Source organism: Camellia sinensis, chromosome 9 (assembly GCF_055761805.1).
Source record: "Camellia sinensis isolate YWXY chromosome 9, ASM5576180v1, whole genome shotgun sequence".
In the NCBI taxonomy this organism is placed as follows: Eukaryota; Viridiplantae; Streptophyta; class Magnoliopsida; order Ericales; family Theaceae; genus Camellia; species Camellia sinensis.
The window spans coordinates 10,210,128-10,235,177 of NC_138969.1; the positions used below are offsets into that span (position 1 = coordinate 10,210,128).

The 25,050-nt window shown below is 37.7% G+C and overlaps 1 protein-coding gene across 19 annotated transcripts; it reads right to left on the reverse strand.

Moving 5' to 3' along the window:
• Positions 1 to 1,088: 1,088 nt before the first annotated feature.
• Positions 1,089 to 23,497, reverse strand: CHR4 (chromatin remodeling 4). 19 transcript variants are annotated; one of them, XM_082886101.1, is made up of 11 exons: positions 23,106 to 23,497; positions 19,461 to 19,712; positions 17,954 to 18,055; positions 16,721 to 17,839; positions 13,708 to 13,803; positions 10,842 to 13,604; positions 9,915 to 10,072; positions 8,678 to 8,792; positions 7,396 to 7,478; positions 3,754 to 4,417; positions 1,089 to 3,596 (listed from the first exon to the last, which is right to left on the reverse strand). In XM_082886101.1, exons 2-11 carry the CDS (start codon positions 19,677 to 19,679, stop codon positions 1,665 to 1,667), a joined length of 7,251 nt encoding a protein of 2,416 aa, XP_082742227.1. In that variant the 5' UTR covers positions 19,680 to 19,712; positions 23,106 to 23,497; the 3' UTR covers positions 1,089 to 1,664. The 19 variants fall into 19 exon arrangements, with proteins under 19 accessions (XP_082742227.1, XP_028055468.2, XP_028055467.2 ...); XM_028199667.2 differs by having other exon boundaries at positions 7,396 to 7,481; XM_028199666.2 differs by having other exon boundaries at positions 13,708 to 13,806.
• Positions 23,498 to 25,050: the final 1,553 nt, after the last annotated feature.

Here is a 25,050-nt window from a genome sequence, read left to right on the forward strand (position 1 = left end):
TATGTTTTTCTTCCCTGGGAGAGAGAAAAGGGGCAAACAAAACTGTTGATTCTGATGCATATTAATCAATTGGGAGCGATTTGACTTAAAAATAAGACTTGTCATTATTGTCAGCAACGGCACGAATTCGAAGTTAGGCTTGTCGTTAATGTTAGCAACAACACGAATTTGAGTCACATAAATAGCATATTTAAAAATTGAGATATGATTGCGTTGTGTATATCTTGTTCTCCCCAATTCTTGCTGCCCAATTCTTGCTCCCACTTTGGCAGGAGCTTCACATATGATTGCGTTGTGTACATCTTATTCTCCCCAACCAAACACAGCGTAAGTCCTTTTGTTTTTTGAGCCAACGGAAAAGAACAACATTGATTCAATACCAAAATAAATACAAGAAAGAGTTCAGAGCTTAGAACAGCTAAAGCAAAAACGACCCAAAAGAAGCAAAATAATAAAACAAGAAACATCTAAAGCAAAAACTACCCAAAAGAAGGGGAGAAAGAAAAAAAAAACAGAATAAACAAAGTCTAAGCTAAACAAAACAGAAAATAGAGGCAACCAAAACAACTTAAGTTGAAACATTAGAAAATCCAAAATCAAAGAGAATCAAAAACGTCAGAAACTTTTATTCCAGCTGAGTGAAGACAGGAATAGGCTGCAAAACCTGCAAGCGCAAAGGCTTTGGAGAGAGAATTCCAACTGCATAACGAAACTTCTACAGAAGTGAAACAATTGAGAAATTTAACATCAACATCAAACATCCTGAGGCTAACCATGCTTAAAACAATCTGCTTTATGCCTGAGATAGCTCTAAATTTCACATCATAACGCTAAAAACACTTCCATAGGTTAAGGAATGGCTCTGTGTAATCAATTACAGTAAACAACCTTATCAGTTGGGCATTTGTGTGCGTGTTAGAGAGAAGCAATGGTAATTTATATGTGCATATGCTCACATGTGCACGTTCATGCATACATGCACATTTTGTGTATAAGCGCACACGTGTGTATATATATATACACAGAGAGAGAGAGAGTGTGGGAGTAGCAGTGTCCACTCTTGGACCCTATATATTGTTTTCCTCCTCTTTGGGGCAAAAATCAAGAACTTCATTAAAATGGAGTACAACCTTCCTCTAAAAAGAGTACCGGTACAGCATAGCAAGTATCAGTACATATAATAACAAATCTCTAGCAACAAGAGCCAACTATACATTTCAAACATACTACCGAATTTTTTTCTTAGCATTTTCACTAGTTTCAGATAGAATTTATTCTCAAAAAGAGCTAGCTAACTAAACTAACATGAAAAACCAAAGGATAGGTATGTCTTTTGTCACATTTACATCTCTCCAAAAAGGCCAAGGAGCTGCACCACCCTTTCACTAGGGCTGGAACCTGCACTTTGTTAATGCACTTGATAAGCAAACCTTATTCTGCAAAAAAACCAGTTCATCACTATGTGGGAAAAAACAAAAAAAAAAGTTCACGGTTCTGGCCGAGATAACACAGTTAGCAGCAACGAATAGGTAATTTACAAAACATTCCTATATGTTCTAGTGTAAACACTCGCCTACAAAATTTCGAGCGCATTGGTAAAGGGGCCTGAAAGTTGAGTAGCTCGGGGGAAGAGCCATGTTGTACTTATCAATCCCATATTGAGTCTACTGCTCATGATCGCTCGCATGATGATCCGACACAGTTCCCTCCGATGATATTTCCTCTATGTCTGGTCGTTCAGGGCGAGCAGGATCGGATTGAGTTTTGCTAGAATCACCGCTTTCACTCTCAAGTGGAACCCATGGACCAACAAGTGAACTTGTCATACCAGATTTAGGAGATTTAGGAGGAGGAACCTTGCTTTCAAGGAAGCTTGAACTTGTTGGAGCTGGGGCAACACATGATGCTACCAATTGAAGCACATCGGGAGAGGGGGACAATCCAGCGCCTGTTTTCTTCGGGAGGTTTGGAAACACCGACGATGATGATGCATTCATCATATTCAGATTGAGAGGAGATACATTGAGGTTGGGTTTTTCAATCCAAGGAAGTCCGGACGGTCCCGCTGCCGATTGCGGGACAGGAAGAAAGGGTGGGGCCATCAGAATAGACGATGAAAGATCATTGTGCATATGTGACCTCTGCTTTTTCTTCTTCTTCTTCTTCTTCTTCAGACTCCTCCGTGGATCCCTAGGTTGGGAAGGAAGTGGGCCTGGGACTACAAATGGAGGAATTGTGGGGTTTTCTTCCCCGTAAAGCAAGCGAACTGATTGTGCTATTGCTGAGACCGTTGGTGGTAGGTCAGGATCTGGTGGTCTTGCAGGAGCACCTACAGCCTCCCGAAGCCAATGAGGCAGCTTGTTATTTGAGGAACTACTTCCTGTTACCACACCTTTTCCCTTCAAATCGGAGACATTTGGTTCTTTATTAAAATCAGGCAGCAAAGCAGAACTGGTAAATTCATCACCTCCCATGTTAGTTCGGGAATCGTGCAAAAAAATTAGGGATCTATCAAGATGACTTGGCAACTTCCCAAACTTACTTGCCCCATGCACGTCCTCCTTTTGCTGTAAATCAAAGCCGCTTGAGCAATTCAAACCAAGAGAACTGAAGCTACTGGTTCCAAATGAGTTGAGGAGAAATGGTTGCTCAATCTGCACATTTGAAGAAGTCCCAGGTCTATCAGAGGGTCCCGCAGACGAGCCTCCAGGGAAACTCTGAAACTTGTCAGGATTCCAAATTGGAATAGGCGCAAAATTTTCATTGCGTAAACTAAGTCGATCAGATGGTTCAAAATGTGTTGAGCCGGATGCCAGATCACCAAAACCCAACTTCATGTCTGTCAGGTGGGATTGAAATTTCATGGGACCACCAAATCTATTTCCGTGCAAAGCCCGTGCCATCATTTCATCAGAGAGTGAAGGAAATAGAGATGGTTTTGTAGATTTTGTAGGCTTAATTGGTTTTGGCATAGGAAAAGCTGGCCCATCCATGATCTTGAGTTGTTCCTCATCCCATCTTGCTGACAAATCGTCCACGGCTTTAAATTTCGAGAATTTTAACCTTGGGTCACGAAGCATAGCATCCCAATTGCCCCGCCCGTGTCTACGAACACCAATCCAGAGGGAATCAAGTTCATCTTCAGACCAGAAATCTAATTTTGATTTCTTTTTCAGAAGGCTGGTCGACCCAGATCCAGTTCTCATCATTATATTCTCAAGAACCTTCTGGTGGTTTTCGGGAAATGGCAAATATGTGTGCGGTGTTGGACCCAAACCCAACATGGGACCCACCTCTCTCTCTTGCTGACTATGTTTCGTTGCATCTTGTGGGAACTTCAAATTTGGAAACAACGGCATTGTGGGAAGGTCTTGAATCGATTCATTTGAATCTCCAACTCTTGTTCCCAATGATAGGCTTGGCATCAAGTCAGTGTGGGAATGGGACATGTTTCTCGATGAAAATGGAAATCTAGGCAGCAACTTCTCATCAAATGGTAATTTCGGCAAGGCCATCTTTTCTTGAAAATCAGAGAAAGTAGATCCTGGATTTTCCAAATGATCAGGAACTCTTCCTTGGGGGATACCCGGAGGATACTGCAAACAAAACAAGAATTATAATGAATAGCCTGTGGAGCTAATTATTTCAAAACCAACCACCATGCACATATATGTGCACACGTGCACGTTTCGTGCATATGCACACAGTGAGAATGCACATGTGTAGAGAGAGAGAGAGAGAGAGAGAGAGTACCAAGTTAAACGGGAGATAACTATCGCGGTTTCCATTTTTCAGCCGCTGCGGGAAAGCTTCTGCCGATGCATCTGGTAGTTCAAATTTGTCAGAGGTAGTCTTGTGACTTTTAACGTCCATCTCATTTGAAGTCCCAGAGCAAGGAGCTATTCGGAATGGGAACTCCGGTCTGACTACTTGCTTGCCTTGCCTGCTATATGACCTTGAAATATTCCTTTGGGATGACTCCATTTGATTAGCATTTGGAGCACACAATCCCAGAACCGGTAACAAGTTGCTGCTGGGCACAGAGTTCGTACAGCTGGGACCCGCTAAATGGTCACTTGGCAGAAAGATGTCAGGAGAAAGATGAGCAAGAGATTTAACTGGGATTTCTGAATGACCGCTTGGTCTATGCTTCGATGTCTTGCCCAGTCTTAAGGAAGACTCGGTTTTGCTCTTCAGTCCCTCCAATGTCTGCCCACATTTGTTATCATCCAAGTCGATTGTTGGACCCTTCTCTTCAACTGGTTGAACTAATTTAGCCACTTGGTCCCCATCTTTAGAGCTCGATGAAGGGAGTTGGGGGAGTGACCCAGGTCCAGAAACTCCAGCAGTGGGTGCAGACAGTTCTTTTAGGTTTCTCCGAGCCAGGCGTTCCTTTTGTCTAGTCCGAAGTTTAGCACTGTTAAACAAAAACAAAAAAGTAAATTGCAACATCCATAAACATGTTATGAATCCAAAATAATTCAATAAATTATTCATGGATAAAACAATGCCGATTGATATATTTGATTTTCATAATAATGCAAAATACTATTTCGCAATAGTATTTTGAAATCAAGTTTACTAGTGTTATCTAAGGGCGAGAGCTGGGCTTTCAAATTTCTAGGTGAGTCGTTGAGTAGATTTGATCACTTCCAGACTTGCTAGAAGTGGTTGTGGATGGAAATTTCATCCACGATTTAAGTAGTTTGCCAGGAGATATGATGTTAAGGCATATTCATGTAATTAGTGTTTAAGGATGTTTTAATACCTTTAGCTCAAACTTTTAAAACCCAAGTTTTGTTTCCCTTCCTAGGAACATGCGCTGTGCACAGGTTCTGAGCATCCATGTATATATGCATGCATGTGTATTTACTGAAATTGTTTACGGAATTTAAAGTTAGTAGGCATGCTCTTTATAACATATAAAGGGTAATAGTTAATATTTCACAAGGAAAGTTGTGGGATGACAGGCTTCCTAGCAAAAAAGAAAGAAAGAAAGACAAATGGATCAATTAGTTACCAGAGTTTTTCTTTAATGATCTAATGTACATATTCCATGTCTTTCTTTTTTTAAAATCAAACTCATATCCTTGGCCGAAGAAGTTTTTGTTAGTTAAGACTTGGAATTTTCTGACAGCATTTCCTTGTTTGATATGGTAAGGGTTAGGAAAGCAGCTACATCATCATCCTTTTAGTCCATGGAGCACCTTGATTGATATGTCATGTAAGAATTCATTTTTTATATTTAGATTTTTTTTTTTTTTTAGATGTAACGGGCTCAAATGAAGAGATATTGTTGAGTATTCTAGAAATGAGAAGAATGTAAAAGTCACGTTGCAGCGCTTAAGCTAGCTTGGACACCCGGTTATCAAAAAAATAAAAATAAAAGACACGTTGCATTAATTGTATCAAATGTGATGCTCCCTTCATTCTCTTACCCTACATATTCGTAATTTTTTTCTTCTCTCTGTCTCTCTCAACACATCGAAATCTCAAAAATCACTTCTTTTTTCTCTCTCATTTGTGTGGTGCCTATATACTAAATTTGGCGATTGTAATTCAATCATGGATGAAAATCAGTTGACTCCTGAGAAAAACAAGGTGCTTTAATTAACTAGCCTTTTCAATTTGAAGTCTCAATAATCCTCTTTTTTTTCTCCCCCATTTTTATTTTTTATTTTTATGCTTGATATGGTGCCCATATACTTACGCATAATCTTTTTAAAAAAAAAAAAACTTGAAAGAAAGATGAATAAAATATTAGTACATTAGTTTGAATCTGAATAGATTTGCAAATGGACTCAATTAGAGAAATTAATGGCTTCCACAACTCAAAATAAAACGAACACCCGGTTATCAAGAAAAATAAAATAAAAGACACGTTGCATTAATTGTATCAAATGTGATGCTCCCTTTATTCTATTACACTACATATTCGTACTTTCTTCTCTCTTTCTCTCTCAACACATCGAAATCTCAAAAATCACTTCTTTTTTCTCTCTCATTTGCGTGGTGTCAATATACTAAATTTGGTGATTGTACTTCAATCATGGATGAAAATCAATTGACTCCAGAGAAAAATAAAGTGATTTAATTAACTAGCATTTTCAATTTATAGTCTTAATAATCCTCTTTTTTTTCTCCTCCATTTTCATTTTTATTTTTATGCTTGATATGGTGCCCATATATTTTTACGCATAACCTAAAAACAAAACAAAAAAACTTAAAAGAAAGATGACTAAAATACTAGTACATTAGTTTGAATAAATGTACCCTTTATAAAAGAATTAAATGATGTATGTTTCATTTCATAAAGTTATGCACTGCTTTGAATGGATTTGCAAATGGACTCAATTAAAGAAATTAATGGCTTCCACAACTCAAAATAAAAATTTTGCCGAAATTATCACTAGAATCCGACTTGTTTCGTAAGTTCGGCCTTTGGTAGTCCATGAATACTGGCCGGTCACTACATTGTCCTATTTGGGACGGGATGGGGTCGTGACATGCACTACCCTTTCCCTCAAAATAGTTCTAAATTTTTACGCAGCTTACTAATGATATTTGTGACAATTATTTTGAATTACTTCTAAGTTCTCTGCAAAGCATGGACACAAAAACAGGACTAAGGACACATGAGAGTTTCTAAAATATTTGGCCACAAACACGTTAGGGAGAAAACCTAAGAAGCATGGACATGGACATGCAACACGGCACAAACATGCTGACATGGAAATTTTCAAAAAATGTAGGACATGACGTGTTGCACACATGCAACATATATATTTTTATATGTCATACTTATGAATATTTAAGTAAAGAAAATAATTTTTTCAAGTCTAAAGGAGAGGAATAAGTATAAATTTATATTATTTTTGTCTTATCATTGAGTTTCAAGTTATTTTATTCAAACTTGTAATGTGTTTCATATGCGTCCAAATGTTGGGAAGTGTCCGATGAGTGTCGTGTCGTGTTGGTGTCCAACACAGTTTCAGACACAACACAATACCTTCTTAGAAGTGTCCGTGCTTCTTAGGACACAACAAAAGATACATATATTAAAATAACAAGTTACTCATTTTTGTAAGTGAGAAATAAATATATATGTAGTTCATGAAAATAATAACAAACAATTCAAGATCCCATGCTAAAGAATAGTATACTTCATGAAAATAATAACTCATTTTTGTGTCAGCAGGTTTGTATCACGTCATGTCCGTGCCTATGCTAAAGAATAGAATCTTCAGGTCAAACCACTGTAAGAGGAGCCGTGCATCCTATTACTTCCCATATCCCAAATCACTACCAGCAATAAATTGATTAAGAATCTCAAATTTCTCAATTGGTGGCCATCTTAACCATAAACAAGAAGTTTGTTAGGAAATTGGAACTCACTATTTTGCTTTTAGAGCTCTTCCTGCTGGTGTGTATTCCCGCTCTGGCTCTGGTTCAGGCTCCGGCTCCTCTTCAGGACCACTCTGCTTTGACACAAACAAGAACAGCTACAAAGGTCAGGTGCAGTTTGCAACAGATACATTAAATTCAGTTACTAAAAACTTCAAAAGTGAATAAATTAACAAGCTAAATTTGGAAGCATTATGAACAACAATAAGAAATAATGGAAGTTGCTATATCCTCCAGGACTACAACAAATATTTGACACAAAATATCATATTCAAGAAACAACCTCAAGATATATGGTTACTTCAACAATCCAATTTGTGAGCAAAAACTAATTATGACATCCCAACCACATACTACATCTGTTTTCTCACAATTGTCAATTTAAACCCCATACTTTCAATTGCATTTCAATGTAGTTCCTCTGGGACAAAAAAAATGACACGTGCGAAACTAAACAGCAAAATCACTTCCTTAAGAATTATTGTATCAGATGCACCAAAATCTTTTTTGTTTTCATATATACGATTGTTTAACATCCTTTTTCATAGTTTATGCCAAATTTTACATTCTTGATTTAATTTGATTCACGATTAATAAAATTAAATTCTGATTCACGATACGATTCTCAATTTGACAACTATGGCTCAGGGCTTATGAACAATAAATTTGGTGTGGTTTTACCTTTTTTGCACCCAGGGTTGAATTTTGATGGCCAGAAGGATTGGGCTTCTTAACGTAGAATTAGTCAAAATTGAGGGAATGACTATTCTAGTCTTCATGCAGTTTATTACGACACAAAAGGGAATTGAGAGAAGAAGAAATACCTCCTATAATACCTTAGGCATCACACCTCGCTCGCATAAATAATTGAATTGCACAATCCAAATGAGGTTTAGAAATTTGACTAAACTAATCTCTATTTAATTTGGAGTACAAAGGTGTATGTATAGGCTTTAGGACAAGTCCTCCTACTTCAACTAGGACTATGGCGTCAGATAGTTATGACTTGAACTAAAAAAAAAAATCCATCTAAAGGTCTCGTGTCACCCCAACTAAGAGCACAGACCACAACTACATCTCATGAATAGTAAGTCTAAGAATTACCAAATTACCTTCAACTCCTACAAAAAAAAAAAAAAATTAAAGAGAGAGAGAGAGAGAGAGAGAGAGAGAGAGAGGTATTGCAACCAAAACAAAAACAAAATAAAATTCAACTAGCTTGAGAAGTCAAGAATGCAAGGTTCTAACTTGCAAGAAAAGCAAATGACAGTACCTCATTCAATGTTTCACCATGGTGTGGAGCATATGCCTCCCTGTAAGAAACAGCTTTTCTCTGGCGTTTTCCTCTACCAAGAGCTGCTTCCTCCTCATTCTGATATTTCTCCCACCTACAGGATCCAATAAAAAAACACAAGACAATGTAAGAGAAATTTTAACACATCACTTCACCAGTTACAGAATTCAAGTTTCCCTCCTATGAAGTATGCTTTGTGAATCCATGAGTGTCTGAAATTAATTATGTTTCCCAAGTAGCTGCCTTCGGTAAGTAATCAAGGGTATTCTTCCCACTCATTTATTGTACCATATAACCTTCAAAGGAAGATTGGATAGCCAAATTCTACCATTGTTGCTTTATGTATTCTTGCAGTTCCCATTCTTGAGAACAACTTTCTGAGATTCTTTCAGTATTTCTCATATAACGAAATAGAAGAGAAAATCCCTTGTACAAGCATGCAATACATCCACTTTAACAAGCCCAAGCTGCGTTAAAGATTATATCTTATTAAATGTAATGCTTGTCTCTCTAAATTCAATATAGAATATGGCTACCCAAGCAAATGCTGCAAAAGCTAAAACCAATGAAACGCAGTTAATGTTTAAAGTAGTTTTTCTGCTGCCATCAAGTTACCCACTAGCACACTCACAATAATCAATGCATCACAGTAATTCGCGGTATTATTTTTTTATGTTCCTCTAAAATGTCCAAAGGAGACTCTCCATTGGAAAATATAAGCACCACCTAATCTAGCATTCCTTTTGCACAGACTATCAGAAATCACAGGATTCTCATTCAGAAAAATGTCCCTTGATATGTTACAATTTATAAGCAATGACTTGCATAAACTGTCTTAAACTTTGTGGAAACCTCAAGCATTTGTCTTGAGCCAAACCACTTGAGGTTTCTTGAGGCAATTTTTGAACCCTCAATTTGAAGAAAGCTTCAATTAACATACCTCAATTATATATAATGAATTTTATACACGAAGTGAGACTTCCACTTCTTTATGCATTTGAATGAGAATTAGTTGTATTCAATATAATAAGCTATGCTAACATCGAAGACAGCAGAATCCCCAGACCAAGCCCCTTTTTCCTTTCCAAGATCCTTTCTGGGTATAGCTCAATAACGTCAGATTCTGAAGTAATACAACAGGTCATATAATGTATTCTAGAGCTATAAATTATAATACACAATGAGTCAATGAAACTATGAAGAAGTTAGTCCTTACCTCACTCGCAGAAGTTTGTCCCATTCATTTTCTTCAGTACCACCAACCAGATTATCCTCTTTCTTTTCGAAATTTTGTGCACACGAATCATCAGCAACAACGGGAGGTGATTCAGCTACCCCTTGTTCTTCTGTTGGTTCATCATTCCATTCCACAGCCTGGTTGGAAAGGATAATGTAGGAACATTGAAAGCAAGAAACAACAATTAACAAGTTACTATAGTTTTGTAATGCTCCTTGAGTTTAAACACTAGTGATGTAGTTCAGCCACAAATACAAACAAGATACAGCAGGGCTGATATGCAAGAGTCCATCTAGCAAAACAAAACATAATGTGGCATATGGAGAATTAACAGTTTTCCACATAAATATGAGAAACGATTATAATGAAAAACAGGGTGTCACCAGAGAGAGAGAGAGAGGCTGATATAATAAGCAGTCTAAAGTAATTTAATTTGAGAGAAAAAGGTATCCACATTGAGAATCCTCTAAAGTTTTAAAAAACAAACTAGAAGATCGAATCCTTCAATTGTAAGAGGGGGGGGAGCACATCAAGGAAGTGCTATGCAATGTGCAAGCAAGTATGCCAATTGGAGACCTACAAATTGACTAATTGGACCCACTATTCTACTGGGAATCAAAAAGATGATGGGACAGAATTCAAAAAAGGAGTCAAAATTTGCACACTGTCTCAGCTAAGTAATTCTCTAAAAAAGCATGCCTAAGCATCTGTCCAATTCACTTGATTCTACTTAGAAAAGTTTTAATGCTTCAATTAATTGGAAAATCTAAGAAAAATAATGATGCACTATGTCATCCAATTTCAGCAAAAAATGGTTTCAACGAATGCATCAAATCTCAGTTTTCTCAGTTACTAGGATTTCAGTAGCTATTGACAAAAAATTAATTTGATAGTGATGTGATTCACCTTTACTGAGCCAAGCATATCATTCTCAAAATCTCCTTCGCCATTATCAGGCGAACCAGACTGGAGATTTGAACGGTCAAGCAATTTCAGGATTGCATTTTCATCCCACATGATCTTGCCGCTGCCATCTGTACATTTATCTTTGTACACATCTCCCAGACCACCAGTTCTCCTCCTGTGTTTATGTTCTATATCTGCAACTGCTTCATCCTTGTTGCTGTGATTTTCACCATTATCTTTCCCACCGACACTAGAAGAATCATTAAAAAGTTCTTCAGTTCCCCACCGTAAGATATCTTCCACCTCCTTTTGTGATCCAGACTTGTTCACAAAAAGCTGATCAAGCATCAATTTCTTCTTTGCAAGCTGCAAGATGCGTTCTTCAACACTAGCACGAACTACGAGTCTGTACACCAAAAGTCTTTTTGATTGTCCAATTCGATGTGCCCGATTCATTGCCTGGATATCTGCATGTGGGTTGAAGTCAGAATCATAGATAATGACTGTGTCAGCAGTGGCCAAATTGATTCCCAGCCCACATGAGCGTGTTGATAACAGGAAGACAAACTTGCTTTTGTCTTGGTTAAAACGTGCAATTGCAGTTTGACGATCAGCCACAGAAACAGAACCATCCACTCTCTCAAACGTTTTGGGACCAAATTCAAAGTTCAAATAATCCTCAAGAATATCAAGAAGCTTTGTCATCTGTGAAAATATAAGGACTCTATGGCCTTCCTTATGTAGAAGCTTAAGCATCGAATGCAGCAGAGTCAGCTTAGCAGAAGCTTTTATCCGCATCTCATGAAGGAATTCTACTGACCCAGATTCAGGCTCGGTACCTGGTATGAGATAAGGATGATTGCAAACCTTCCTTAATTGCATCACAATGTTCAGCATTGACTGCTGTGCAACCCCTTTGCCTATGTTCCGTAAAATCTGATAGTTCTTAGTTAGCATTGCACGATAGTACTCTGCTTGGATGGATGACAAGTCAACAGGAACCATTCGTTCAGTTTTAGGGGGTATATTCTGCATAGCATCTTTTTTAAGCCTCCGAAGCATGTGTGGAGCAACAAGTTTCTTCAGTTCCTCCACTTTTTCCGCAGTGGTGAGATCATTAAATTTCTCCTCAAATGATGATAGAGAAGGGAATGAAGCAGGTTGCAAGAAATTTAGCAAATTATACATTTCGCCGATGTTGTTTTGAAGAGGAGTACCAGTCAACAATACACGATGTTGGAAAGAAAATGCATTGAGCATGCTGAAAAGTTTGCTACTTGAGTTCTTCAGGCGATGCCCCTCGTCAACCACAAGAACTTCCCAAGGAACAGCACGTAGATGACAGGAATCGGCGAGAACCATTTCATAAGTAGTTAAAAGAACATTGAATTTATAAGAAGTAGTTTTCTTATTCAACCCACTTGGATCACTGGCATGCCATTCATACTGGCGAATCATAGCTCTTGCTTTTGCACAGCCATGATACTCCACGACGTTGAGCTTAGGAGCCCATAATGCAAACTCCGCCATCCAGTTTGGCATTGTAGAAAGAGGGACCAAAACTAAACAAGGCAACGTGGCTTTGAACTCAAAATATAACGATGATATAAAAGCAGCAGCCGATATTGTCTTCCCAAGACCCATCTCATCAGCAAGTATTACGTTTTTGGATCTGTGCCAGCATTTCCGCAACCAATTCAGAGCTTCTAGCTGATGCGGAAACAATGCGCCTCCTTCAAGCTCCTTAGGTTGCTCAGTAAGAGTAACTATCTCACTTTGTTGACAATCACCCTTTCCCCTTTGTGTATCATCCTTCTTAGCATCATTTTCCAATGTCTTCTGTTCAAACCAATTGAACAAATCAATCAGATGGGACAATTTCGCAATCACAGGTTCATCTATTCTTTCCCAAGTGCATTCATCATAAGGAAGACCAGTCCATTTTATAAAAGCTTCGGATAAACCTTCTTTGGAGGTACGAAGAGCAATCACCCGCTGAGGCAGCTTCCACCGTTCCTCACAGATATTTATCACTGTTGTCCCATACTTTGCCTTGTAATTATCTAGTTTTCTCTTCGCCAGAAATTTCAGCTTAGATTCAGAAACCCAACTGTTGTGAATATGAGATTTCCCGACCCACTTGACCAAAAACTCGTATGAGATTGCTGCACTATGCGAGGATGCCGGTTCAGCCAAGATGGACACTTGAGTTATATTGTCAGGATGGTTATTTGTCCTCACTTCTATTTTTGACTCCTTTGTGTCCCTGATTACATGACAAACAGGCATTTGCAAATTTTTTGAAAGCTCGCTATCATCATGACTTCTTGAACAAACAGCATTTGAAATCTTCTCGGTTGTTTTCTCCAAGCCATCGCCACTGACAGCCGAGTCATCTTGACTTTTACTGTTTATGGCTGTAGAAGTAGAACCATTAGTGTCTCTCCTGGTTGAATCGGCAGACTTCCCTTCTCTAAATTCTTTACTCGATGATCTTCTATACACACGTATCGTTTCCACTCTTGTATCGTTTTTAATGTTTTTTCCCCCATCATGACTGATGACAATCTGAGAGGCCTCAGCAAAATTTTCAGCAGTTCCCCCATCCAAAATTGTATCACCATTGGTATTTTCCTCCGATGGTATATTTTGGCTGACGGGAAGTGATAGATCCTCTGAAGGCAAGTCACTTGCAACTGCCATAGATATTGGACATGAGTTCTTGTAATCACCTTGCACTCGGCAACCCAAGACCCGATCAACCTGTAATGCACATTAATATGAAGGCAAATAAAATAAGGATAAATTATATAAAAATATGGTTCGATTAAATCTACAAACCCTACTCCAAAAATTCATATTCTACCTGTTGAACTTCATCAGGAGCATGATCTAAAAATGTCACTGTTCCATCTAGAATTTTTTCTGCTTCATGCGACGGATCACCTGCTTCCTCAGCAACCTGCTGCGTTAAAGAAAAGACAATGTAAGCTAAAGCAAACAATAAAATTAATATAATTACTGTAACAGCTATAAAGATAATAACAGAACAATGAAAAAGAAATCTGTGACCACCAAATACCCAAAGAGAAACTAGTAACAGACTGACACACGAATTCAGGTTAAGCATGGAAGCAAACTCAGATGTAAATGCATTTATTGCATTGATTCAAAAAGGTATGACAAAACAAGTGTGTTGATTCTCGGATTTGGCAGGGGCGTCCTGGAGTGATTTGCAAATTGGATATTGAGAAGGCCTATGATAATATAAATTGGGAGTTTCTTCTTTATGCTATGGGTTAGCTAGGTTTTGGGTTGAAGTGATATCAATGGATGAAGCTTTGTGTATCTACTGTGCGGATGTTTGTCTTGGTGAATGCACACCGGTGCGGTTTTTTCCAACTTATCGGGGTCTTTGTCAGGGAGATCCTTTCTCGCCGTTGTTGTTTATTTTGGTTGTGGAGGCCTTTATCCGATTGCTAGCTAGGGCAGTGTGTGAGGGTTCGTCGGAGGGATTTTCTGTGGGCCCTTTGTCTAGAGCTACTATTAGGGTGTCTCATTCACTGTATGCGGATGATGCTTTGGTCTTTTGTGATGCAACAGTGGAGCAATTGGGATATCTACGCTGTGTATAGCTTTGCTTTGAGGCAGTGTTTAGGTTTACAAATCAATTTGAGTAAGTCGGAGTTAATTCCGATGGGGGAGGTTGGTAGGTTGCCGATGTTAGCAGTGGCCAGTGGCTCTAGGATGCAAGGTGGCCGATTTGCCGATGTCTTACCTGGGTTTGCCGATGGGTGCTACTTTCAAGGCGAAAGGGGTGTGGGAAGCGCTCATGGAATGGGTGCAGTAGCGTTTGGCAGGGTGGAAAAAGCAGTATTTGTCGAAGGGGGAAAGGTTGATACTGATTATGAGTGTATTAAGCAGCATTCCGACCTACTTTATGTCATTGCTTGTTATTCATGTTTCAGTGGCGTAATGTTAGGAGAAGCTTAAGACGGATTTCTTGTGGGGGAAGTGGAGGGGAAGAGTTTAGGTATCATCTGGTAGATTGGAGATGGATTTGTCGTTCTAAAGAGGGGCATGGGTTGGGGTGCAAAGTTTACTGACTTTTAATAGGGCAATGTTGGGTAAGTGATTTTAACAGTTTGCTTAGGAGCGAGATCGTTTGTGGCGTAGGGTGGTTGCTATCAAGTACGGGGTGGGAAGGTGTGATTGGCAATCAAGGGATGTGAATGGGTCTCATGGTTAGGGTTTGTAGAAAGGGATTTGGTTGGGGTGGGGGGAGTTTTGGGATAAGGTGAAGTTTTAGGTGGAGTCAGGAAAGAAGATATGTTTTTGGAGGCATCAGTGGTGTGGGGTGGATGTGATGGCGGTGCATTTCCCTTTGATTTTTAATCTTTATATGGATCGGGAGGCCACAGTTGCATCTTGTTTGGAGGTTGGAGGTGCGGTAGTTTAGGATATTTAGTTGCATCGCCAAATTTAGGATTGGAAGGTGACCTAGCTGGGGGAGTTGTTCAGTTTTTTGCATAGATTGGGGGTTACGGGTAAGGCGGAAGATGTGTTGTTTTGGGATGTTTCGGGGCTCCAAATGACAGTTTTCTGTCTCGTCATTTTATTTGAGTATGGCGGGGATTTTCCCTTGGAAGAGTATTTGGGTACTGAGAGTTCCTTCTAAGGTGGTTTTCCTTTTATAGATGGCTGCCTTGGGACAAAATCTTACTATTGATAATCTTGTTCGTCATGGTCATGTGTTGGTGAATCAGTGTTGTGCAGATGCGGAGTCAGTGAATTATTTGTTTCTCCATTGTTCAGTGGTTTCGCGGTTGTGGGGCCTTGTTTGTTCTATCTTTAATATTGCTTGGGTACAGTTGAGGGTGGTTTTGGAGGAGTTGCGAAGTTGGCAAGGGGTTCAGGTTGGGTGCCATCGGCGACAATTTTGATTGTTGGTGCCATTTTGTGTGATGTGGCTAGTTTGGTTAGAACGGAATCGGTGTACTTTTCTAGAGATACATCATTGTTTGTCGTAGCTTGAAAACCGTTTATTAGTTACTTTGTACAATTGGTTGGAGAGAAAGGTAGATCTGGATTTGTTTGTGTTCTTAGACTTTTAGATGATATTATTGGTTAGGAGTTGTTAGTGTCTTCCCAATTTTGGGTCTTCTTGTATTCTTTTGCATCATCTTGATACTTTCTCAATAAAGTTTCATTATTTATCCCAAAAAAAAACAAAAACAAACAGACAACAACTAACATGGTAAAAACTCTGGCAATATTGTCATATGTTACACAGGGTTGTAAACTAAGTCACTTAATCCATCGCGTACTTGCCACGGATTGGCAGATTAGGTACAAAAATGCATCAAATCCGTGGATCGCTGCAGTCAAACTAGTGTGTTACGGACGAATTCAACATTAACCAACATATAATTGCCACATGCATCCTTGTATAGAGTTGAGGCAAAATGAATCAAAGCCTCAACAAATGGAATGAGACACTCTAGTCACACAAAAGGCGTAACAAAGGCTTGAACCACAGACCAACAGGCTACAAGTGCCACACAATACCACCAGTCCACCGGTGTCCCTTGTGCAATATTAAGTCAAGTATTAATATATATAGAAATAATCTATATTTTTGTTTGGCAGCAACATCATTATTATTTTTACAATGTACTAGTCTGTACAAAGTAAAAAAATTATTTTAAAATAAATACATATACATCAAAATACACATATATACGCTCTAAAGGCAAGCCCCTCAAAACATGAAGCTCATTAAACATTGAAAAACAATCATAGATCTGGTATATGAAAGCTTCCAAATTTTCGTTTGAAAATCAAGCACCACATGAACAAAACAAAGAAGAAAATGATACCTCATTTTTTAGTTGAATATCCAAATTCTTGGTATGAAAATCTTCCTTTGACCCAGATGCAGAAGCCCCATGGTCAGCACTATTATGTTTTTTTCGGTGTGATTTAGTAGTTCTTGGACCTGCAGAATTTGCTTTGGAACCACGTTTATGAGATTTATCCATGGTGCCTTTACCTTCATCAGTCCTAGGCTTCTTTTGACTGTCACTGATACGAATCTTACGCTTTCTTTTACGGTCTTTTTGAGTTGCTGAGCCTGAAACAGAAACAACTTTTTTTCCTGGAGATTCATTGTCATCAAACAAGACAGGTTTCCCGTCGTCAAGCAAGACAGATTTCTTCTCAGGAGCTGAACCCGAAACAGAAACAACTTTGTTTCCTGAAGATCCATCATCATCAAACAATACAGATTTCCTCTCAGGAGATTTATCATTGGGCTTTGAATCCATAGCCCTCGATAAAGAACTGTCACCAATACGAGTCTTACGCTTTCTTTTCCTGTCTTTTTTAGTGCCTGTGCCCGAAACAGGAACAACTTTTTTTCCTGAAGATTCATCATCGTCAAGCAAGACAGGCTTCCTCTCAGGAGCTGCGCCCAAAACAGGAACAGCTTCTTGTTTTGGAGATCCATTGTCGTCAACCAATATAGGTTTACTCTCAGGAGCTTCATCATTTGGCTTCAAATCCATAGTCCTTGATATAGACAAAACTTCCACTGCAGGAGATATTGACTTCTTTTCTCCTTGTTCATCTATTGGAGATGACTCGGGTTTTCTATCATTATCAATACTCACAAATGGTAAGTTATTCTCAGTGGATAGATGACTAGGCTCAGCAGATGCATTGATACGCTTCTCAAAAGACTGTACTCCTTGAGATAAGGAAGATTTTCTTTTGCTCTTTGATCTTTTCTTTCCAAGAATGGAGCTTCCAAAAATCGGGGATACCTTGTCAGTACCAGTTTCCTTGTCAGTGGCAGACAGTTTCATTGTAGTTTTAGATTTTCCAATGATATTTTTTGTTGCTGTCCGCTTAGAGATAGCATCCAGATCGTTCATGGGCCCATTTGAATCACTTTTCTGACAGCAGGTTGGGCATTGCCACTTTCCAGTTGGAATACGCTTGGGTCATGAATTAAAAGATATTAATAATAAAAAAAACAATAATTAGCATTAAATATGACACATTAACCAAAAGCAGAAACAAATCAGCTGTTATGTTACAAATAAACATACCTTAAGAGGAGGATTAAGGCACTGAAGGTGATAGGTTCTTGGACAGCTATCACAACAAAGCAAGTTTCCACCAAGATCACAAATCACACATTCATAATAGTACTGGACAACAAAACAAAAGAGCAGACGAGGAATCATAAGCAGTTTGTAAATGCTTACAACTTTGTCAATACTCAAAATAGGCTAAAATATGATCAAACTGTCGCATGCACCTGCCATCCTAGGTTAGAATAACTTTACAACTAAGATTGCTCAGAAGATGAGAAAGAACGGTCCTAAATTAATAAATATACAAACCAAAAAAGCAACCACAGCAATAAGGCTATGTTTGGTACGTAGGAACGGAGTGAAGTGTGAATGGAATGAGAGTGAAAATGAAAAGGTTGAATTGAATGGAATGGAAGGTTGCCAACATAGAATGATATAGGAATGGAATGACAATATGGCAGCACTAGTGGGGGTTGTAGTGTGGTGTGGTGTGGCGGTAATAGGCGGTGGTGGTGGTGCCATTGGTGGTGGTCGTAGAGTGGTGTGGTGGTGGTGGTGGTGGTAACAGTGGTAGTAAGATGGCAATAATGGTAGTAGTGATAGTGGTAGTGACAATGGTTGTGGTAGGGTGGTTGTGGCAATGGTAGAGGATGGTGGTGGTAGTGGTAGGGTGGTGACCGTGGCGCTGGTAAAGGTGGAAGTAGGATGGTGGGGGCGGTAGTGGTAGTAAGGTGGCAGTGCTTGTAGGCAGTGCTAGTATTTGGGGGGGAGGGGGTTGATCGGGGGTATGGTGGCAACGGTTGTGGTGGTAGGCGGCGATGGTGGTTGTGGTTGGGGTTGTGGTTATGGTTGTGACAGTGATAGGCAGCAGCGGTGGCAGTGGTAACAGTGCTAGTAGGGTCGTGGAAGGCGGGTGTTTGAAGGGAATGGTGGTGGTAGTCAACGGAGGGAAAACCAACTGACACTGTTTCCATGATGGAAAGGAATGTCTATTCCTTAGGTTGGAAGGCAGAATAGGTATTCCCACTTACATAATGCGTACCAAGCAACGGAAAAGGAATACAAAGTTGGAATGTGCATTCCATTCCAGCCCATTCCCTCTTACCAAACGTGCTCTAATGACCAAAATAGTTGGTAAAAAAAGGGAACTATTTCAACGATTACCATGGCGGTACAACCATTGGTTTAATGGTTAAGACTTGGCCTAATAACCTTGAGGTTATGGGTTCAAGTCTTTGGACCACCACTTTACGCTTTATGCTAAAGGTTAGGTGTGTACTGAATCTTTTCCCTCCCAAACACACATTAATGTGTATTTATTGGGCGTTGTTTTTTTTTACCATGGCGGTACGACATGCCTTTGCAATTTCCTTAGTTGAATCTATTTTTAGTTATTCCTTTCAAGGAGACCTCTCACTTCTGTACGTCTCCTTTCTTGTTGATAATATAGCATTTCTCATGTAAGAGAAAAATAAGAAAATGAAAGAATAACACAAAGAAAGAAAAGAAAATAATTTACCCCATCATTTCCTTTCTTCTTGCTGGAAGAATGACCAGAACTAGTTTCATTCCTCAACCTGAGTTTAGATGAACTAGTACTTGTGGCAGATTCCGAGGCTACAGAATTGCCTTCCTTAGCATTGGATATATCTGCACCACATGGAAGCTTTCTCCGTTTGCGCTTCGAGACCCAGTTTCGGTTAATCATTTTACTTGTTGTTGAACTGTTTTGCTTCATCTTTCGATCTGGATCTTAGATTTACTATTAACCCTGACAGGAGGAATGTCACAAGTCAATGGAAAAGTTCAGGCATCAAATCCTCCACATTCTATTCTTACACTTCACAATTTACAGAGGACATAAATAACTCGGACAGAATAGAAATACTAGCCTCAAAACACAACAATGCCAATTAACAGCACATTAAAATCTGATGTGATCATGACATATATTTGCTAAAGAAATTTAAGAAAAGAATAATAAAAAGAAAATGGTGCACCAAACCCTTCCTCATTTAATTCCAGATGTGTGTTTGTGCATCAAGATCATACAGCAAACAGGTTGCATACGGTTAGCCAATACAAGATTTGAAAGTAATAAACAGTATTACATAAGGTGAAAGAAGTACCAAGGTGCTACGGTCTCTTGGGGCCAAGGCACGAGGTGCGATGTGAAGTGAGGTGCACATTGTCAATAAAAAACACATAATCTACCATAGGCAAATAATTCAACGCAAAATAAAGTTTAAACAAGCATCTAACAAGAAACCAATATTTTAAGTTTAAACATTTTACAACTGCAAAGGAAAATTAAAGCAACTAAACATCTAATGATTCTAGTCTATGCTTCCATTAAGAAGCTTCAACTCATAAAAGCATAGCAAATAAGACCATAGTTGCACATAAAAACCAAAAAAGAACAAAAAAATGGGAGAACACATCAATATCCAACATTGAAACAAAAGCACTAGACTTTATAGTAAAGCCAGGTGCCAACAAAGTAAAAGTAGGAACAATATTAATGCAAGTTTTCCACAAACGGCAATAAACGAGGTTTGGGAGATGCATGAGAAAACAACTGACTAATAGTACACATTTTGTAATAAAAATAAGGGAGGGAGGCATTTATAGAACAACTTTCACACTTTTTATTCATTTATTCTCAATGTGGAATTACACAAGTTTTTATAAAACCCTACAAAACCTCATGTGAATTCCTCCTCTACACTAAACTAACAAAATTGAACCGTAGCATGCAATTTGTTTCAATTCCTTAACCAACAAAACCGAAATGTCAGTTTGGTGCAAAACTTTTCCTCAACCCTGACCAAACCAAACTTCTTACATCCCTAGTAAGCTTAGTGGCCGAAGTAAGTAAATGCAATATAAGCTAACAGAGTAAATTGCTCTATTGGTCCATCATGTATCAAAGTTACATTCACCGCCTTTGCATTAAAAGATATACCTGATCCTCCGAAGCAAATATATGCTCCTGATGTCGGAAGACTCAAAACATACCAACCAATAGTTTGCTTTCTCAAAACAAGTAAGTTCATAGCATGAGTGAGGTTACTGATAACCATCATTAAAAACCTCTAAGTTAATGAAGTGTAATACACAAGATCCCCAACCTAATAAAAGCTAAACATAAGGGAATTATCTAAAACAATAAGATGACACCTCTCATGGATCGCGAAAATCATCCAGTTTATTATTGCACGGAGTAAGACTCATTTATGTTTCCATGCAAGGAAAATTCAAAGCTTCGCACAAGAAATGTGGCTCAAAGATTAACTCATATTGTAGGATACCATGAAAAAATGACACAAGTTCATTATAGACACAAGAAGGAGACCATCCACAAACTGAACCATAAAGTATTTCCACAAGATGGAACAGTAAGATTGCCACGAAGTAGGTAGCACACACAATAGTAATCTGACAAAAGTATTTGCAAAACCATTCAACTTTTTGTATCAGTTTCATTTTTGACATTATCGACAATGAAAAGTTTGGAAACAACCATCATTTTCATATTGCTATCATTTTTGTACGAAAACAGTTTTTGAAAGTTCAGAAAATAACTAAGGCCTCGTTTGGCAAGAGGCTATTTTAGCCAATTAGCCAAAAAGTTACTAAATTAGCCAAAAAGCCAACAACCCATACCAAAAAGTCAAAGATTCTCTTTTCTCTCTACTTTTTGCACATCTTTTCGTAATTAGCCAAAAAGTCATCCCAAACATACAAGTTTTTTTCACCTACCTTTTTAGCCAAATAGTCAAAAAGTTACTAAATTAGCCTGTTCCCAAACGAGGCCTAAGTGTTCCCTTCAGGAAAAAAAATATTCTGAGAATGGTTTTCGAAAACAGAAAACAAAAAATGAAAACAATACCAGACAACTCGAACTCAAAAGGAGGGCCACACGCAAATTAGAAGTCTATTGAAGCACATAAGGCATTGCTTCTACAGAAAGAAGGCATTCATGAAAGTAGGGATAATCAGGTTGTTATGGGAACTAGAAACATTTTGTTGACAGCCAGCTAGAAATTTAACCGAAACAATATAATCATTGAAGCATAGGAAACATATCAAGAAATTGGATGAAAATTCACTAAACGAAATGTTTAAAAAAATGCCAATCACCAAAAACAAGAACATGCAGTTCATTTTAGCTTTCTACACTGTCTGTTCAACCTACAACAGGCTATCCAAACCTTGCCACACATTCGAAAAGCATAATTTGCAGTTTAAACAATGTTTCATTCCATAGTTTACTTGCTTCAAGCAGAACATAATTTGTAGCAACCACATCTATAACTACCTCCATGCAATCAGTCAAACCCACAAAGTTTCCAAATCAATGACCAACACCCAAGGTAAATTTGAAGGAGTCTGATATCACATTGGCAGTCATTTACAAAATTCCTAAATTCCCAGTTCAAATTTACAATTGAAAGCAAATTTGAAACATGCAAAGGCCAAAGACTAACTAACAAGCCAAAACATCATCACAGGAATCAAAAAATCATGAAGCCCTTTTAGTTTTTACAAATCAATCAGTCAATGAACGTCCAGAAACATCATCAAACAAAATTCATCAATCCAATCAACAAAACTAGAGCAACCTAGCACATTCAACTCCCACTGAACCCAAAACCCCATTTCAACAACATCTCATCACAAAACAAGCTCCAAAACCCAATTCCCACACTAGCCCAAGAAAATAAAAGATCAAATTTTTACAAAAATTCAAACTGATAGCACAACATTCACAGCAATCAAGCAACAGTTGCATCAAAAACAAAACCAAAGCAAACAATAAACAGCTGGAATTGCATGGAAAACTGAAAACCCACCAAGAATCCACCAACAGATGAGTTAAAAGAAAATAAAAAACAGTACCCAGATGAAGATTGAAGCATACCAATCAGTTTATGGGATCAAAACACAAGAAGTGAATAGAACGATTCAATACACACCCCCAATCAGATTGAGGGAAAGAGTGTAGAGAAAAGGGTATAGATAGATTAGGGCATAGAAAGCACATAGATGAGAGAGATTACGAGAAGAGAGAGAGAGCGAAAGGAGAGGAGACAAAAAATGAAATAAATAGAGGGGGAGAGAGAGAGATGTAGAGAGAGAAAGTTTTAGAGAGAGGGTATACAAATACGGATTCGCCGGGGTCATAGGACGGGGTTAACACTGACACGGCAGCAGGAGTTGTGTTGTTGTGGGAGCCCCGGAGCGAAAAGCACACAGCCAGTTGCGTCTCGCCACGTGGCGCCTCCAGGACGCTTGTCCCCATCCTCCTCTCTCTCCTCTCTGTCTCTCTCTCTCCCTCCAAACCCCACTTTCCCAAAATTTTTCTTTTCTTTTCTTTTCTTTTCTCTTCTCTCGAACTTCTCATCATCATCTTACCACTTCCACAATCAATTGCATACTGGGTTTTGATGAGAGTGTCTTTTCTCTTTCGAAATTTGCAGCCTTTCTGCTTTTCTTTATTTTCTTTTTTTCTCTTTTCATTTTACCTATTGCTATTTATATCATTATTGTTGTGCAAATATATTTGCTATTTATATCATTATTGTTGTGCAAATATATAGGTAATTCATTCATTTATATAGTAATCTAATCTCAAACCAATTTGAATCTTTTGCTTTTTATGTGTTGATTCATGCTACAGTAGCTATTTTGGTAAAAGATTTAATACAAATAGACTATTGCTGAGAGAAATCTTTTAGTTATTTGTGTTTGGTTTGAAAACGATACTAGTGATTCAGGTGTTTGAATAAAATTAATAAAATTATTGTAATTATAAATTTAATTTTTATTTTGTGAAGTTTATTGTATTTATAGATTGCGGGAAAAAAATACAAAATTGTTTTTGAAAACTAATCTAAATTTTTAATTCATTGCTTGAAACTAAAGAAGTAGATTTCATATATAGCAACAATGTAGTATTTATTTCATATAATACTATACTTCATGTTGTTTTGTCTGTGCCTGGATAAAATTTGGATTGTTCCCTAGCTTGATTATTTATTTTCCTACCATTCCGGGATACTATGAAGGCTTTGCAACCTTTAGAGAGTCAGTTGATCCAACGACCACATGTGAAAAATGCAAGCAAAGTTACAACTTTTGTATTGTTTTATTTCATCAAGACAAAATAACCACACTAATCCCTTCCCATTTTGCAGGATCGAATGGAAAAGCTTAGATTTTCCAAATAAACTTAGTCTAGTTAAATTGATTATCTCTTTACCTTCTCGTAGAAATGTCATCTTTCACTGTTAAAAAAATGATTCATCTTACTTAATCAAAAACTAATTGCTTTAAAAATAAATCGACTTTTAATTTTGTCCAAATATATTGTGAGAATAAATAATAGTTGATTTAAAACAACGAGATACTAATTTTTTTTTTTTACTAGTTTAGAAATACTAGCACATTAACGTACCTTATTTGTAAGTAATCAGAGTCATTTTAATTAGGATAGATTGCATGTAGCACCTTGTGCATGATGCATGTTTTATTCATTATGAACATCATCAACATATAATTATAATAGTCAATATTCAATATATTACACAAACCTTTTAAAAGGATTAGTGTTTGCAAATTATAATAGTCAGAACACATAATTACATCTTTCTTGTATAACTTTATATTCATTTGGCTTTTACTCTTTTGTTGTAATTTTCATTCCTTGTATTTTTATTTCCCAAATTTTGAAATTAATTATATGATTTTGCATAAAATAATACAAAATTTTAAAATTGCTATTATATATATATATATACACATGTATATAATATTTGAATTTAAAAAAGAATTATCCATGATATAAACAAAATTTTATATTTGAAAAAAAAAAATTGAATTGGCTAATTTAACTTATGTTTTTTGTGATATGAATGCAAGTAAATGGAACTTTACATTTTACTTGGGTTATTAGTATGATTGAGATGTTAACATTAAACTAACTATAGAAGGCAATGTCGAAAAACTCGTATGTAAATTTCCATTTCTCTTTTCTTCTAAACTTAAAATTATGAATTTACAAATTATGTAATCAATATTGTCTTTTAAATTTTGAATATATGTCG

What these genes read in the sequence shown, in the direction of transcription:
- CHR4 (XM_028199660.2), bottom strand. Translation starts at nt 19,679, where the DNA reads ATGAAGCAAAACAGTTCAACAACAAGTAAAATGATTAACCGAAACTGG. An exon ending in ATATTCAACTAAAAAATGAG is followed by an intron (nt 13,807 to 16,720) that starts GTATCATTTTCT and finishes TCTTTAACGCAG; the next exon opens with CAGGTTGCTGAGGAAGCAGG. An exon ending in ATGGTGAAACATTGAATGAG is followed by an intron (nt 7,482 to 8,677) that starts GTACTGTCATTT and finishes TTTGTGTCAAAG; the next exon opens with CAGAGTGGTCCTGAAGAGGA.